Here is a 16839-nt window from a genome sequence, read left to right as displayed (position 1 = left end):
CTTCCGGAGAACTCCGGGAGGGCTTACGGAGACCGCCCCCGAGGGGTTTGCGGAGCATCCCCTGGGGTGGGGAGTGGTAGAGGCATCTCTTGAGACCTCAAGAGTCCTGGCCCCCGAAAGCTTTGGCGTCTCAAGGCTCCAGAGGCCGCAGAGGAGCTAGGGTGGAGCCCGGCCTGTTTGGCATCTCCCTCCTCCTCCCGCAGAGGAGCGCAGGCAGCCCTCTGATTAGTGAGGGCAAGGTTACCCAGAGCGCCCTGTCTTGCCGGATGGGCTAGGAGGAGTGGCACTGCCCCATCGGGTATCCAGCATGATTTTACGAGGACAGTGAGTCAGGCCAGGCTTGGGCCCCTCACACGGAAGGCGAGCCTCAGCCTCAGCCCGGGGCGCTCATGTTCCAGGCCCCGGGTCCAGGAGCGTGTGCCCCAAGGCCCCACTGACCCCCATGCTCTGCTCTGGCAGCTGCTGGAGGCCATCGAGCAAGGCGGCGGGGAGCGGCGGCGGCGGCGGCGGCGGCAGACAGAGCGGCTGAAGCCATACGTGGCCGCCCAAGTGGACGTGCTGCCTGAGACCTTCACCCTGGGGGACAAGAAGAGCTACCGGGGCTTCTACAACCGGCCCCTGTCTCCAGACCTGAGCTACCAGTGCTTTGTGCTCGCCTCTCTGAAGGAACCCGTGGATCAGGTCTGCCCAAGACCCCAGCCTCATCAGACAGACACTCTGCAGGCCCATCTCAAACACCACGAGATCCCAGGCCTGCAGTAACCCAGAGGCCCCGGGCTGCCTTAGGGGCCTCAAGGCACTAACTCCTGAGGCCCAGAAGGCCAGACCTACTCTGGCCCTCGGCCCAGGCAGCGGGCCAGGCCCACGTCAGCCTCTTGGGTCCAGGTTGGGGGCAGAGGGTGGGGGTCTGGCCCCGGGCTCATCATCTGTGCTGTTCCTCCACTGGGCCGCAGAAGCGCTACGCCGCCAGCCCCTACTCCGACGAGATCGTGGTGCAGGTGACTCCGGCGCAGCAGCAGGAGGAGCCCGAGATGCTGTGGGTGACGGGCCCCGTCCTGGCCGTCATCCTCATCATCCTCATCGTCATCGCCATCCTGCTGTTCAAGAGGTGAGTGCTCCGGGGACGCCCCGCCCCGGCCCCCAGGCCCTCCCCGTGCCTGCTGCCGGCAGCCCTGGGGCAGCCCCGGCGGCGCCCCGGGCCCAGTGGAGGAGCCGAAGCAGGGTGTGCGCACACACGTGGGCGTGACCCTGAGTGTGACCAGGGGCCCAACCCTCAGAGAGCTTGTCCACGTGCATCGTCAGGCGTGTCTGTCCGTTCGTCCGGCTGTCCGTCTGTCTTAGTGGATGTGAGTGGGTCTGTCTCTCAGGTTCAAGGCACCGCCTTCTCCTGGTCCTGCCTTCAGCACCTCCTCTGCCCCCATCCCTGGATGACGCCCCTGCTGGGGCCTCCAGACCCAGCTCCAGGCCCACATGTGCCCAGGGACATTCCCTTGGCGCACGCTTCACATCTGCTGTGCCCACAGCATCCACAGCTCTCCCAGACGCTGGGTGCCTTGAACCTCCCCACGACCCTCCCCCAGGGTCCCGAATCACAGGGAGTGGGCCACCCCCCGAGTTACCAACCAGAAACCGGGGGGTCACCCTCGCCACTCCTCTGTCTCGCTGCACCCAGTCTCCCATGCGTCCTCCCGTGAACACCACTGGGCCCGCTGTGGGCTCCCCACGAAGCAGCGCACGTGCCCGGGTGGCTGGGGACCTGGCACGTGGCTCCCCTCAGTCCTCTCTCAGGCAGTTGCAGGAGTCTCTCCTCCTCTCCGTCCTCCTCCCAGCTGGAGAGGTATTTCCAAAGATTTATTTTGTCACTTTAAAGTGTCAGAACAGCTCAGGTTTTTTTTGTTTTGTTTTTTGTCTTTTTGCCATTTCTTGGGCCACTCCCGTGGCATGTGAAGGTTCCCAGGCTAGGGGTCCAATCGGAGCTGTGGCCACCGGCCTACACCACAGCCACAGCAACGCGGGATCCGAGCCGCGTCTGCAACCTACACCACAGCTCACGGCAACGCCGGATCGTTAATCCACTGAGCAAGGGCAGGAACCGAACCCGCAACCTCATGGTTCCTAGTCGGATTCTTTAACCACTGCGCCACAACGGGAACTCCAGAACATCTCAGCTTTAACTAAGGAGAGTTATAGCCTGACAGTCATCAGATACCCAACTCCTCTGGCCCCCGCCACCATGCCCGATGCGGTCACTGACCAAATGCAGGTCCCGGCCGGCTCAGGCTGTGCCCCTCTGCCCCGGAGTTCTCCCTCTCCTTGCCCAGGCAACTGCCATCCCATCCTGCAGGACTCCTTTCCGGGCTCTGGTGCCCATGGGGCTCTGCCAGCCACTGCCCCCCTCTGCCCCTCTCTGCCCGTGGTGCTTCACTGGAAACATCACTGGTCTCGGCCAGCACAGGGCTGGCAGCAAACGCCTGTTGGTCCGTGTGTCTGGACGCATTTGCACACAAGTTCCCGTGCCCAGCTCCCCACTCCTCCCGGCCCGGACCTGGGGCCCCCTTCCTGAGGTTAGCTGCTTCCTCCCGGGGTGAACAGGGACAGGCCATCCTGATTCAGGGCGTGGAGACCCTTGGGTGGGGAGCTTGAGGAGTCCCACACACCCACTCGTCTTTCCACTGCCACCCGGGTCCTGGCGTCTGCCAGGAGAGGCGAGCCTCCCTGGGAATGCCACACGGGTGCCATAGATCGGTCCGGCAGTGTCCCCCTTGGCATGAGAGAGCCTGAGCGCTTGACAGAAACAGTGACCGTTCCTTTCTTCTGTCCTTGCCTGTCTTTCGGGACCTAGTAAACAAGAAAGGTAGGAATCCTTCCTTCTCTCCGCACACGCCCCCGCCTTCACGTCTCCCCCGCGCACCGCGGGCCCGCAGGGAGGGGCGGGGTGCGGGCCGGGCGCCCCCCGGCCTGCGGCTGTCTGGCCTGCTTGGCAGCCGGGGGACGGGCTCTGTCACTCTCGCCTGGTGCTTTGCACAGGCGGTGCCCCCTTCTCCAGGCACAGGCGTAGTGCAGTCCTCTGACGCCCCCTGCCCTTCCCCCAGGCTCCCCGTGCTCCGCGGTGTTCGCGGGAGCCAGTCTGGCCTGTGTGCGGGCCGTGCGCACTCTCCCAAGTTCTTCCCTGAACACCCCTGTGTCCGCTGAGCAGAAGCGGCCCCTGGGTACTAGTCAGCAGCAGGACCTTGCAGTCTGCCTCTGAGCCTGTCCTTGAGACGGGGAGCTGGGGCCAGGCTCTGCCTGGCTGGGGGACGCCTTCCGGGCCCCTCCCCTGCTGCTCTGCGCCTTTGCCCTGATGCCCACGGCCAGGCAGCAGGGCCCAGCTCTGTGATGTTTGCATATCTTACGTGTCATTTGCATGTGGCCCCCCCCGTGGCTCCCGCTGCCTCAGCCGTGGGGCCCTTCGGACAACAGTCCCTCTGTGGGAAGGAGCCGCCAGCCTCTGCGGCCCCCCCGCCTCGCTGCGCTGGCCCTCTGTCCACTCCCCACTCCTGCTGTCACCCCCCCCCCATGTTCTCTCCTGCAAAGCTGCTCTGGCCCTGGCTTCCCTGCACTCAGACCCCAGGCTGCGGTGGGAGGGGCAGAGCTGTGGACACAGGCTCCGTGGCAGCCGGCTGCGCCCTGCATCTGTGTCCTCCGCCTCGACCTCGGTTCTCACCACCTGCCCTCTGCCTCCCCAGGAAAAGGACCCAGTCCCCATCGTCCAAGGATGAGCAGTCCATTGGGCTGAAGGACTCTCTGCTGGCCCACTCCTCCGACCCCGTGGAGATGCGGAGGCTCAACTACCAGACCCCAGGTAGGGCGGCTCCCCCAGCCTGCCTGCCCCCCATGAAGGCCTGTGGCTCTCCCCCTGGCCTCACCTCGCCCCCTTCTGCCCTTCTCCCTCCACCTTGTTGAGTGACCGAGGAACCCCTATATCCAAAAGCTGGGCAGGTGCTGCAGAGCTCAGGAGCCTCTGATGGCCGGTGGGGCAGCTGCTTAGTTTAGACGCTGCCTTGTCTTTGGTCAAGCTCTCTGGATGTGGGCTAGGGACCCTCCCAGAGCAAACCCCTCTGGCCCCCACATACGAAAGAAGGGTTTGCTGGTGGGAAATGACCCATCAGACACTTGTGGGGGGTGGGGTCCCCGCATCTGACCCTTGCCAGTGGCTGGCTCCAGATTTCCTGCGAGGGTACAGGGCCCTGCCCAGGGCTCGGCGCCTGCCTGTCCTCCCCCCTCACTCTCACGTGGCTCTCTGGCTGTTCCTTCTCCCTGAGGTGTCACTCCCTCCCCACACCCCAGAACCCCAGCAGACATAGCTCAAACTTCTTTCCTGGGGGTGGGGGTGGGGTCTCCTTGGCTCCCAGATGCTTCTATCGAGACACGTCTCACCCTGGGCTGGAATTGCCTCAGTGACAGTCTGAGCTCCGTGGAGCCGGGAGCTGTGTCTCGTTCCTCCAGCCTCCCTTGTTTTGTGCTCACGGTGGGTTCTTGTTGGACGCCTGTGAAGCAGACACACAGACAGCTGAATGAATGCGTGAAAGAACAGAGTTTGTGTGTGCACGAGCTAGTTATTGCTGCATACTAAATCACCCCAAAACCTCGTGGCTGACAAAAACAATTACGTACTATTCACAGTTTTTGTGAGTCAGAAATTCAGACAGGAGCATAGCAGGAGCAGTTTGTCTCCAGTCCAGAATGTCTGGGCTCCTTGGCCGGAGGACTTGAAGGCTGGGAGCCAGATCATTGAAATCAGGGGTCAGCAAACTATGGCCTGGGGCCAGCATGGCCCACCGCCTGTTCTTGCAAATAAAGTTTTATTGGAACGCAGCCGCACTCCTTCAACTGTGTATCATCTACGGCTATTTTCACGCTACAAGGGAGAGTTAAGTAGACACGACAGGCACCATATGTCCACAAAACCCCAAATATTTACTATCTGGCCTTTCATAGAAAAGTTAGCTGACCCGTGATTCTGGAGATTCACTCATTCTCACGTCTGGTGGTCGACACTGGCGTCCACTGTGCGCCCACCTGGGGTTTTTGGCGGTGACGGCCGCAGGAGGCAGCGTCCCCTGGCCCGGGCTCCCTCCCAGCATGCTGACCGAGTTCCAAGGGCCCGTGTCCTGAGTGAGCCCGGCTCACCCGGCAGGCTGCTGCGGCCGGGCCTGATCAGGCCTGTGAGGAAGCAGGCCCGTCTCCTCTGAGAGGGATGCGAGCCATGGGGGCCTTCATCAGGCGGAGCAGTGGGGGAGCTCCCTTCCGGGCAAAGGCTGCGGAAGCAGTTTCGGGGCCGTGGTTTGCAGCTTGGGAGCTGGGGGTGTCGAGAGCGCAGAGATGAGACGGAGGGTTAGACCAAGGCCCAGCCGCAGAGGGACCTGCGTGCCAGGCTAAGGGGTTTGAATTCCATCTAGAGGGTCCCGGGAGGCATTAAAGGTTTTCAGCAGGGTTGGTTGGACGTGTGCTTTAGAAACATCTCTCTGGCTGCCGTGTGGACGGCAGACGGGCAGTGGGGCGCCTTGGGGAGGGAGGCCGTTGGGAAGGTGCCGAGGAGGTGCCGTGTGGCTCAGCAGGTTAAGAACCTGACTGGTGGCGTTCCCATTGTGGCTCAGCAGGAACAAACCTGACTAGTATCCATGAGGTTGCAGGTTCGACCCCTGGCCTTTCTTAGTGGGTTAAGGATCCGGCATTGCCGTGAGCTGTGGTGTAGGTCACATACGCAGCTCAGATCCCGTGTGCCTGTGGCTGTGGTGCAGGCTGGCAGCTACGGCTCCGATTAGACCCCTAGCCTGGGACCCTCCATATGCCCCAAGTGCGGCCCGAAAAAGAATAAGAGCAGGACCTGGACGGGCGGTGGTAGTGGGGCAGAGGGAAGGGTTGGACTTGGGAAGCACGAGGGCAGCCTGAGCAGCGGGACTGGAGCCTGATTCTACGAGGGGGGAGGAAATGGGGGCGGGGGTGCCAGGATGACTCCGTGGCTGCTGGCTGAACGGTAGGGAGGGCAGGTCCAGGGAGCAGTGAGGTCTCGGGCAGTGGGCCTCCATGGCGACATCCCAGCTGGAACCACGGGCGTGGGGGGCACTGAGGAGCAGGCGGGGGTCAAAGCCCGAGAGTCGGTGGGCTCTCCCAGCGGAGGGGGAGAGGGGTGGGAAGGCAGGAAAGCAGCCAGGGAAGGCGGCGAGGTGTAGAGGGGCCAAGGGGGAGAAGCCGGAGGGAGGACGCAGAGAGAGGCGTGTCCCCAAGCCTGGCGGGGACCTGAGGCTTTGCAGCAGCAGGGACCCGAAGGGGGCTGGGGCTTTGGCAGCTGGGACCTTGGAGAGTGCATGGCGGCCAGGGACCGGGGGCTGGAGCCTTGGCGTGTTGAGGCGTGCCAAGTGGGTGTGAGGGCCCTGCTGGGCTCTGAATCCCGAGGCTGCAGGGCCTGGGGGGATGGCAGGGGCCTGGGAGGAGAAAGTGGGTGGAGCGTGGGCGGCCTGAGGTGGTGTCAGAGGAGTGGGGGCTCCAGAAGGACCAGAGGCCGAGGCCCGCCCAGGACGGGGCACCGTGCAGGTCACCAAAGGTGCTGCAGTCAGGGATGCGGCTCCTGGCAGGGAGAGGCGTCCAGTGCACAGAGTTGGTCCCAGGGAGGGAGCCAGTGACCAGAGGGCCAGTGCGGGCTGGCAGCAGCGTCCACGGTGCACGTTTCTTTTGTGTTTTTAGTTCAGTAAACTAAATTAAATACGAGTTTAGCTCATAATTCGACTTTCATTCTTTTTTTTCTCAGGGCTGCACCCGCAGTACATGGAGGTTCCCAGGCTAGGGGTCAAGTCAGAGCTACAGCTGCCGGCCTACACCACAGCCACAGCAACTCGGGATCCGAGCCACGTCTGCGACCCACACCACAGGTCGCAGGTCCACAGCCGGATCCCTAACCCACTGAGCAAGGGCAGGGATCAAACCTGTGTCCTCATGGATGCTCGTCAGATTTGTTAACCACTGAGCCACCATGGCAACTCCAGCTTTTACTCTGAAAGTGCTTCAAACACACAGCAAAGCCCAAAGAGTGATGAGTCCCCATCTGCACACCCTCCCGTGGGCTCACCCTTCCGTTTCTCACCACCTGTGCCTCACCTCCTTAAAAGCACACCTCCCTTCTGCCAAATCACCTGGGAATAGCCAGGGTCAAGTTTTGGCAGCAGAGGGTACAAGGGTTGGTTTGGACCTAGAATTTCGTCATAGAAAGAGGCCCCCAAGGCCACCCAGGCTCTGGGACACCCAGCTGTCCCTCTGGGGGCGGAAGGAGCTGCGGGGACACTGCCCTCCCTGAGCCCCCGGCCCCTCGCTGTCTGACGGCGACCATGCCAGAGGTTAACGGGTTTCCTTCTCTTGCCCCGTTGTTTTTGTTCTTTTTCTCTGCAGGTTCCAGTGTCCCCAGTTGCCCGAATATCTCAAGTTAGTTTTCCACGTTCCCGTGTGTGGGGCCCACTCTGGCTTCTGTGTGTTTCCTCCTCTTCTCTCATCCCTCGCCTCCGTCCTTCCTCTGCCCTCCTCTCTCTCCTCCTCCCTCTGCACCCCACGCTCTCCCCCCCGGCCTCCTCCCTCCCGTCTCCCCTCCCGCCGTCCTCTCTGCCTCTCTCCTCAGGCCCCCGTCTGTCTGGTGCCTGTCCCATCTCCATACGTCGTGATCGCTCCATCCTCACGCCGGGTGCCGGCGCCGCGGCCTCACGGAGCCTCCCGTGGTGACGGGCGCCAGAGGGGGCAGAGCGCTGTCCACAGGCGGCCCTCGGGCAGGGCGCAGGCTGCGCAGCCCAGCCCCCGCCCGCCGCCCTCGACCTGGGCTCCGGCCCCAGCCTGGGAGGGAGGAAGCCTCTCATCCCGGCTGAGAACCTGCGGCCCAGCACCGCGTCACGTGGACACGCTCACACATGCTCACGGCACACACGCGCCCTCTGTGCTCTCCCTCCCTCCAGCCGCCGTGTGCCCCGCCATCCCTGTCGCCGCATGTGCTGCCGTCTCCACGCCACCAGTGCCGAGTGCTCCATGGTCACACGTGTTCACATGTGCACATACCTGCGTCGGGGCCGTCTCCGCCAGCCCGCGCAGGCCTCGTGCCAACCCTGCCTGTGTGTGCCCTGCCCGCAGGTATGCGAGACCACCCGCCCATCCCCGTCACCGACCTGGCGGACAACATCGAGCGCCTCAAAGCCAACGATGGCCTCAAGTTCTCCCAGGAGTACGAGGTGAGAGGTCCTTTCCCGGCCCGCCCCCTGCCGTGTGCCTGGCCCTGGGCCAGCGTCTGTCCCGCCTCAGGCCTCCGCTGCAGGTGAGGGGCTCCAGGCTTCCCCAGAGCACAGATGGGGTGGGGGGTCAGAGTGGCAAGCGGGGAGCTCAGCTCTCAGATGCCAGGCTTGGCCGAAGCCCCTCCAGACCCCCAGGCCAGGACACTCAGACACATGCCCTGACGCTAACGGAGGCAGGCAGGACGCACACAGAGATGGGCAACCACAGCCGGCATTTGTGGGGAGCTCTCCGGGGGCCGGCTCCGGGCGAGGCCCTGCACATGCCTCACCTCATTCTGTCCCCGCCACAGTTCTCTGAAATGGGTGCTGGAGTCAGCCCATCTTGTCGATGAAGAGCTGAGGCTCAGAGCGGGGAAGCGACTTGCCCAAGGTCACACAGCCAATGAGTGGTAGGGCCTGGCAGCCTGTGCCCTGCACACGCATGTGCTCTTTGGGGTTCTCAGAGCGCAGATCACGGAGATGGGGCACCGGAGCCCTGAATCTTGCTGCTCGGGCTGCACAAACCCTGCTGCTCAGGGCCCTCCCGCGGCTCACTTCACTCTTACCTCCGCCCTGTCCGCTCACAGGCCCAGCTGGGAGGCGCTTCACTCGTGCAGCAGTGGCAAGGAGAGCCCTGCCTCCTCTAAGGGGCACAGAGGTGCGGGAGGCAGGCATCTTCTGCCTCGAGCCCTCGCATCCCTCTGCTCCCAGCGCAGGCCTGGCCCGGCATTCCCCCTGGGATGATGGGGGGACGGGACCGAGGGGCGGGCTGCCCCCTGGTCAGAGGTCTGCCCTCCGCCGTGCGTGCTGTCCTGGACACCAGGATTCCCCTTCCAGGGGCCGTGAGCCAGGTCCCCTCAGAAGAGCTTGAGCTTAGCGGGCGAACCCGTGAGCAGGGCTGCCCTGAGGAAAGCGCGCTGACTTTCCCTGTGGCGCCTCCAAGGGTGGTGGCGGGGGGCCGGCTCTGCGCAAGACCTGCTGCGAGGGCAGCAGAGCTGGTGGGTCGGGCTCCATGCCCTCCGTTCCCTGTCTGCCCGGGAGGCCTCCCTGGTCCTCCGCCGGCGTTCATCCAGTCCCGTGTCCACACCTGCCCTCCTCCCGGTGGGGCTCTGCGCCTCGCTGCCCAGGCTGTGTGCCCCTTCCACCTTCTGCCCCTTCTCCGCTCCAGTCCAAGCTTTCCCCGCAGCCTGCTGTGAGCTCTCGGCCAGGATCCCGTAGCTCTGTTACCTCTAAGCGTCAGTCAGTCACTCGGCAGCCACGGTCAAGCAGTGCCCTGGGCTGGGAGCTGGGGGCATGGCAACAAGTGCCCACAGGGAGTTCCGCCCGTGGGGAAACCAGGGCAGGCCGATGATCAGCACTGAGTGTGACCTCAAGCATTAAACACGCAGACGTGCGGGAAGGTCGGAGATGAAGCAGACTGTGGCTGGGGTGCGCTGGGCTCGCACGGGGCCGGGCTCGCTGTCCTGCGGAGGGACACAGGCTGGCACCAAAACACAGCCGACGTGGCGTGCTGTGCGGAGGACTGGGTGGTGTCGTCTGTAGAGGGAGGGTGGAACCTGTTGCACAAGAGGATTAGATGAGGGGAAACACACGGAGTGCTAGAGCAGTGCCAGGCGCTCGTTATCATCTGAGGCCACGAGGAACTGTGGAAGGATCAAGCAGGGAATGGCTCTGGCTCCAGGACGGAGCGGGGCCAAGCGAAGAGGCAGAGAGAGGCCAATTCTGAGCGGGGGTGGCCTGGCTGAGGCTGTGGCAGCAGACCGGGGAGAGTCGAGAGGGTGGAGGGAGCCCTGGAACCCGGTGACCGAAGGCGTGGGGCGCAGAGGATCTCGGAGGGTGGCTTTTAGGGGCTGTCCGGGGCTTGTGGGTAATGACGACAGTGCCCTTCCTGCAGGGGGACCCCCAGCAGCAGGGCCAGGTTTGCAGGGGAAGCTGGTGAGTGCAGCTTGGCAAAGGGTTTAGATGGAAGGACCTGTGGGGCACCCAGGTGGGGCTGCCAGCTGTTCAGATCGGGAGCTCGGGGAGAGTCTGGGCTGCAGCTGAAATTAGGGCAGTTCCGGCATTTGGGCTTCAGGTACAGCAAGCAAGTGAGCTCGCCCAGGAAAGGTTGGCTATGGTGAAGAGGCCCAGGAATGAAGCCTGGAGGCGCACTGTGCCCTGCCTCGGGAAGGAACAGCCAGGGAGGGAAGAGGGGAGCAGGGCGAGGCTGTGCAGAGGTGTCCGGCACCCTCGGCAGCGTCGGGTCCTGCATGGCCAACCACCGTCTCTCCCTCGTGCTCCGCAGTCCTTAGCTGGGTGCAGGGCTTGAGGGACTGCCCTAGCCCCCACCCCACGCCGGACCACTCTTCTGGGCAAGGAGAACTGGTACCGTGGTCGGAGGAGTCTTTGGCCCATCGTCTCCCGGACAGGCGCCCCAGCGGTCTCTGGGCTCCGGGGCCAGAGGCCAGTGCTCAGCCTTCACCAGCACGGTGGGGCGGATCCCAGGGGCGAAGGCACCAAGTGGGCAGCAGCTGGAAGTCTGGGTCACCATGGGGGCACTAGAGCTCAGCTCCGGCCCCGCTCCACCTGCCACCTCTGTTCCCTGCAGTCCATTGACCCCGGACAGCAGTTCACGTGGGAGAATTCAAACCTGGAGGTGAACAAGCCCAAGAACCGCTACGCCAACGTCATCGCCTACGACCACTCTCGAGTCATCCTGACCTCCATCGATGGTGAGCCACGGGCAGCGGTCCCCCCGCCCCCCGCTGTCCTCCTCCTCGCCCTGGGACAGCTCCTCCTCCAGACGCAGCCCAGGGGTCCCGGGGTGCGCCGAGCTGTGGGCTGAGATGGAGGCCCTGGGACCATGCTCGTCCGCGTGCCTTGCTGTCCGTAGGCGTCCCGGGGAGCGACTACATCAACGCCAACTACATCGACGGCTACCGCAAGCAGAATGCCTACATCGCCACGCAGGGCCCGCTGCCGGAGACCATGGGTGATTTCTGGCGGATGGTGTGGGAGCAGCGCACAGCCACAGTGGTCATGATGACGCGGCTGGAGGAGAAGTCCCGCGTAAGGCCCCGCAGGGCCCTCCCGGGAGGGGCGGGGCCGGGGAAATTCTCAGCCACCCGGCGGCGGCTTCGAGCACCCTCTCCGTCTCTGTGGGAGGAAGCTCCTCAAGGGACTTGCCAAGTGCTGTTGTTCTCCTGGGCTGTCACCCTGTCCCCGCTGCTGGGCGTTCCCGGGGGGGTGGGGCGTGTTCCCCAGACACTCGTGGGCTCCTCGCGTGTTAATATGTTGCCCCAGATGCTGTCATTTTCCAAGAACGTTAATGTCTTCCCCGGTTGCTGGCGTGGTCCTGGGATGTTCACGTGTCCCCCAGATGCTAGAGCGCTGCTGGGGAATTCACACATCTCCTGAGTTAGTTAGTGCAAAGAGCTGCTGTTCTCTGCCTTTGCACAGCAGCGCGTCGCCCGGAACATAAGATTTACAGAGCTTGAAAACGGCACATAAACGTTATGGGTAAATCTGGCAGAAAATGTGCCTGCTGCGATCTGGTCATGAATAAATAATTTTCAATTACGTCCCCTGTTCCCCTCTCGAGGGCAGGGGTGGCGCATCGCGTGAGAGCCTGATATGGTTTGGAAAGGGGTGGCACAGTGGGGCTGAGAGTTCAGGGCTGCTTGCCTTGAGCCGGGTACGCTAGAGCTCCCACCCTGCTTCTGCCTTGGGCTCCGTCCGTCCGAGCCTTTGGGCACCTCCAGTTACCCTCACACCCACCCCCGCTGTCCCCCCGCAGGTGAAGTGTGATCAGTACTGGCCGGCCCGGGGCACCGAGACCTACGGCCTCGTCCAGGTGACCCTCCTGGACACGGTGGAGCTGGCCACATACACCGTGCGCACCTTCGCGCTCCACAAGGTGTGTCCCCCGCCAGGGCCCTGCCGGGACAGCAGTCGGAGCCTCGCGCGCCGTGGGGAGGGGGGTCGTGTGGGAGGCCGGGGCCTGGAGGCGGGAGAGCGCCATGCGGGCCCGCGCCGCGGGTGGGACGGATGGACACGGCACCGAGAGCTCCTTCAGGCTGCCCCGTGAGGCTCCTGAGCCCTGTCGGGGAACGGGGACGTGGCCCCGAGACTGGGGTGGGCACGCTCCCTGGTCCCACCGTCCCTCGCGGCTCTCCTCCCCAGAGTGGCTCCAGTGAGAAGCGGGAGCTGCGGCAGTTCCAGTTCATGGCCTGGCCGGACCACGGGGTTCCCGAGTACCCAACCCCCATCCTGGCCTTCCTGCGGCGGGTCAAGGCCTGCAACCCGCTCGACGCGGGGCCCATGGTTGTGCACTGCAGGTGAGGGGGGGTGAGCCCCGGTGGGCGTGGGCGTGGGGGGCGCAGCCGGAGGGGCCTCTGCGCAGGCTGAGCCCGTGTCCTGCAGCGCGGGCGTGGGCCGCACCGGCTGCTTCATCGTCATCGACGCCATGCTGGAGCGGATGAAGCACGAGAAGACGGTGGACATCTACGGCCACGTGACCTGCATGCGGGCGCAGCGCAACTACATGGTGCAGACGGAGGACCAGTACGTGTTCATCCACGAGGCGCTGCTGGAGGCCGCCACGTGCGGACACACAGAGGTGCCCGCCCGCAGCCTCTACGCCCACATCCAGAAGCTGGGCCAAGTGCCTCCCGGGGAGAGCGTGACTGCCATGGAGCTGGAGTTCAAGGTGGGCGCGGGGCCGGGCGCACCCGCCCGCCTCCCGGGCCTCGATGGGCGGGGTCTGGTCCCCGGGGAGCCGGGCCTGACCGGCCCTCCCTCTCACCAGCTGCTGGCCAGCTCCAAGGCCCACACATCCCGCTTCATCAGCGCCAACCTGCCCTGCAACAAGTTCAAGAACCGCCTGGTGAACATCATGCCCTACGAACTGACCCGGGTGTGTCTGCAGCCCATCCGCGGCGTGGAGGGCTCCGACTACATCAACGCCAGCTTCCTGGACGGCTACAGGTCAGCACGCACACGACGGCCCCCCAGGCCCAGGGGTCGCCGGGCCTGTGCCTGGCTGGCCGGGGCACGGCGGGATAGGGCCAGCCCGGAGGGCCAGGGTGGGCTTCCTGGAGAAGGGGGGGTTTGAGGGGGCCCCCCAGGGACGAGGCAGTGGCGGGGGGGGACGGGGCCAGCAGCAGCGCCTCCAGCAGGTCCGGCCCTGTGTCCACCCCAGACAGCAGAAGGCCTACATAGCCACGCAGGGGCCCCTGGCGGAGAGCACCGAGGACTTCTGGCGCATGCTCTGGGAGCACAACTCCACCATCGTCGTCATGCTGACCCGGCTGCGGGAGATGGGCAGGGTGAGCCCGTCCCTGGGGCCCCCGGGACCTGACAGCACACCAGCCCCCCGCCCCCGCACGGCCGTCTCCTCTGCCTCCCAGCCCCATTCCACCCCCAAATGCTCTGAAACCCGGAGCCGCCTCCGCCTTCCTCCCCCACCTTCCTCCCCTGACCGTGGGGGCTGGGTCCTCTGTCCACAGGAGAAATGCCACCAGTACTGGCCCGCAGAGCGCTCTGCTCGCTACCAGTACTTTGTCGTCGACCCGATGGCTGAGTACAACATGCCCCAGTACATCCTGCGCGAGTTCAAGGTCACAGACGCCCGGGTGAGTGTGGACAGGGGAGCGTCTGTATTTGCCTGAAGGCATGTCTGTAAAACTACCAGAGCCCCTTGGGGCGGGGGCTGCCTGCACGTTTCCCCCACTCAGGCCATAGAACATGGGCCCCTTTCCCGGGGTGGCCTTGGTGTCACGACTTACCTGAGTCACGCCACTGCCCGCGTGGCCTGGGGCTCCAGCCAACTCCGGCTCCTCTTCCCTCTCCCAGGATGGGCAGTCGAGGACGATCCGGCAGTTCCAGTTCACGGACTGGCCAGAGCAGGGCGTGCCCAAGACGGGCGAGGGCTTCATCGACTTCATCGGGCAGGTGCACAAGACCAAGGAGCAGTTCGGGCAGGACGGGCCCATCACGGTGCACTGCAGGTGGGGCCAACCCCGTGGAGGGCTGGACGGGTGGGGGTCCAGGGGCCTCGGGGCAGGAGCCCTGATCCAGCGCTGTGCCCGAGCAGCGCCGGCGTGGGCCGCACCGGCGTGTTCATCACGCTGAGCATCGTCCTGGAGCGGATGCGCTACGAGGGCGTGGTGGACATGTTCCAGACCGTGAAGACGCTGCGCACACAGCGCCCGGCCATGGTGCAGACGGAGGTACGCGGGCCGCTGGCCGCCCGAGGCCGCTCCTCACAGCCACGGGCTGCTGGCACTGATCCCTGCCTGCTCTGCCCGGGGCGCTGGGGTGGGATGAGCTGATCACGCTCCCCTCTCAGCAGCGGTGCCCTGAGCACCAGTGGGGTGCCTGCCTCCCGGCTAGGGTTGGATGTGGCTGTCCTTAAGGGGTGCATGGTCTAGGGGCAGTTTGAGGGGCAGGAGGAAGTCTGAGCAGATGTCTGGGTCCCGCCTCTGCTCCTGGCCAGCAGAGGCAGAGGCTGACTCAGTGTCCCCCCCCCCCGCCCCCGGCTGCAGTGTGAATGCCCTTGGCCTTGTTAGGGATATCTGCCGGCACTGCCCACCCTGACCAGCCCCCTGTCCTGCCCGGCAGGACCAGTACCAGCTGTGCTACCGCGCAGCCCTGGAGTACCTCGGCAGCTTTGACCACTATGCAACGTAACTACCGCCCCCCCTCCTCCGCTGCCCCCGCCTGGGGGCTCTGGAGGGGACCCAGCTCCTCTGAGCCATACCGACCATCGTCCAGCCCTCCTGCACGGATGCTGTTGTTGGCAGAGCACAGCCCTCTGAGATCACAGCGTTTCAGGAACATTGCCACACCAGACGGAGAGCCCAGCACTCCCCTGGGTGAGGGGGCGGGCGGGCAGGCAGGCGCCGGGCCGTCTCTGCCCCCCAGGCCCGCCCCGAGCCGCTTCGAGTTCTCTGTTCCGCTGCCGCGTTTCTCATGCTTCTTCTCATGGGGGGGATGGGAGCAAAACCTCCTTTTTTTATACATTAAGTGGGGTAGACAGGGATTCTAGCCTCTTCCCTCTGACTTTTCCTTTTGCAAATTCTTAACTGCAGAATGGGCTGCTGTGGGGGTTGGGGTGTAGTTTGTTTTCTCCTTTGAGTTCGCGTTGGATCCTCTTTCTGTTTGATGCCTTTCATTTCACTGCTGAGGGATGGAGCGTGCCTTCCTCGTGTGTGTGGAGCTGGGGCTGCCGGCCTGAGCGGAGGCATGGCTGATTCGGCTGCTCTTCCAGCCCTTCAGACAAGATCCCGTTTCAGCCAAATGCAGGGAAACACATTTTTAGAAAAAAGAAAAGAAAAAAAAAAAAAAAAGCCCTGTTTTATTTTTCCTTAAGAGCCTTATTTCAGGCCCCACGGACAGTGGTGGGTGGGGAGGAGACGGGAGGCGCTGGTCCCCAGCCGTCAGTTCCCGTGTGTGTGTGTAACCGTCACAGCCCAGGACCATGGACGTGTCTGGGGAGCCCGGCAGCGTGTTGCTCATCACCATCGTGTCTGCAAAGATGAAAGATAAAGACCACAAACAAACAAAAACCCGAAAGAAAACCGCGGGAAAAAAAGAGTCACCCCCTGGCCTCTGCTTCAAACGCCTGAGAGGGGAGGCGGCTTCCTGCCCCTGGGATTCCGCGGGGAGCTGCCGGCCTGACCTCTGGGCCCCCAGAGCCTCGCTTTTGCCCCCCGCAATGCAGGATGGCGTGGCCGCATGGCCAAGGCGATAGGCACCGGCCCGGCCCTGTGCTGCGCCCCACGCACCTCAGGGCCAAGCAGGGGTGCAGCTGGCCCTGCAGGTCCAGGCCAGTGGGCCTGGCAGCACATACCTGTCCTCAGAGCAGGGGCCGGATGACGTGCCTCCCTGGTTTGCAGCTGTTTTCCAAGCCCCTGAAAATCGCTCGTTTCCACTCCTTCAAGAGGCCCTCCTAAACCAATGTGGCCAGACTACTGGACTTCTCTGAATGGGACTCTGCGCAATGCTTGGGATCTCGGCTTTCGAGGGGCAGGGAGAGGGTCTCTTCCTCGGGGCAGCACTGTCTAGGTAGGTACGAGGGGGCGGGAGGGGTGCATAGCTGTTTTAGCCGAGGGACGTGAGGCGGGCGTCCCCGGATCTAGCTAGGCTGTCAAGATCAACAATCCAGGGTTGGAAATGTTGAATGAGACATTCATTTTTACCTTGTGGATGCTCGTGCTGTAGAGTCCACTGTTGTACACAGTCTGTTTTCTATTTGTTAAGAAAACTACAGCATCATTGCATAATTCTTGATGGTAATAAATTTGAATAATCAGATTTCTTACAAACCGGGCCTCTGTCTCAGCTCTTTCTGGAACCAGAGTCTGGGCTCTGTCAGTCCGTCCCGAGGGGTAGCTTCTGCGGCTGTCCTGCTCCCCAGGAGATAGGCTGCCCTGAGGGTCTGTGACAAGCCCCCTGGCGTGGGGCCCAGTTTCGGAGAGGAGCCTGAAGACCGAGCCGCCCGTGCGTGGAAGGAGCACACGGCAGGGGCCCGGCTCCCTGGGCTGGGGGCATGGCCTCGGAGTCTCCTCACCCTTGC

At 63.9% G+C, this 16839-nt stretch overlaps 1 protein-coding gene across 32 annotated transcripts in view; it reads left to right on the top strand.

Moving 5' to 3' along the window:
- Positions 1–16588, top strand: part of PTPRF (protein tyrosine phosphatase, receptor type F) — an 87077-nt gene extending 70489 nt beyond the window's left edge. For 12 of the 32 annotated variants that reach the window (XM_021096855.1, XM_021096861.1, XM_021096874.1 and 9 more), the window contains 15 exons: positions 460–681; positions 954–1108; positions 3726–3841; positions 8146–8243; positions 10870–10993; positions 11155–11330; positions 12058–12177; positions 12444–12598; positions 12684–12969; positions 13069–13247; positions 13462–13588; positions 13769–13894; positions 14115–14269; positions 14356–14491; positions 14883–16588. In XM_021096855.1, the coding sequence (XP_020952514.1) occupies positions 460–681; positions 954–1108; positions 3726–3841; positions 8146–8243; positions 10870–10993; positions 11155–11330; positions 12058–12177; positions 12444–12598; positions 12684–12969; positions 13069–13247; positions 13462–13588; positions 13769–13894; positions 14115–14269; positions 14356–14491; positions 14883–14951 (2244 nt within the window). In that variant the 3' untranslated portion in view covers positions 14952–16588. Of the gene's footprint in view, positions 1–459; positions 682–953; positions 1109–2842; positions 2855–3725; positions 3842–7422; positions 7456–8145; positions 8244–10869; positions 10994–11154; positions 11331–12057; positions 12178–12443; positions 12599–12683; positions 12970–13068; positions 13248–13461; positions 13895–14114; positions 14270–14355; positions 14492–14882 lie in introns of all 32 variants that reach the window. The other 20 variants (XM_021096859.1, XM_021096842.1, XM_021096857.1 and 17 more) reach the window with 7 other exon arrangements.

This window comes from Sus scrofa, chromosome 6 (assembly GCF_000003025.6).
Source record: "Sus scrofa isolate TJ Tabasco breed Duroc chromosome 6, Sscrofa11.1, whole genome shotgun sequence".
In the NCBI taxonomy this organism is placed as follows: domain Eukaryota; kingdom Metazoa; phylum Chordata; class Mammalia; order Artiodactyla; family Suidae; genus Sus; species Sus scrofa.
This window is presented reverse-complemented; position numbering and strand designations above follow the sequence as displayed.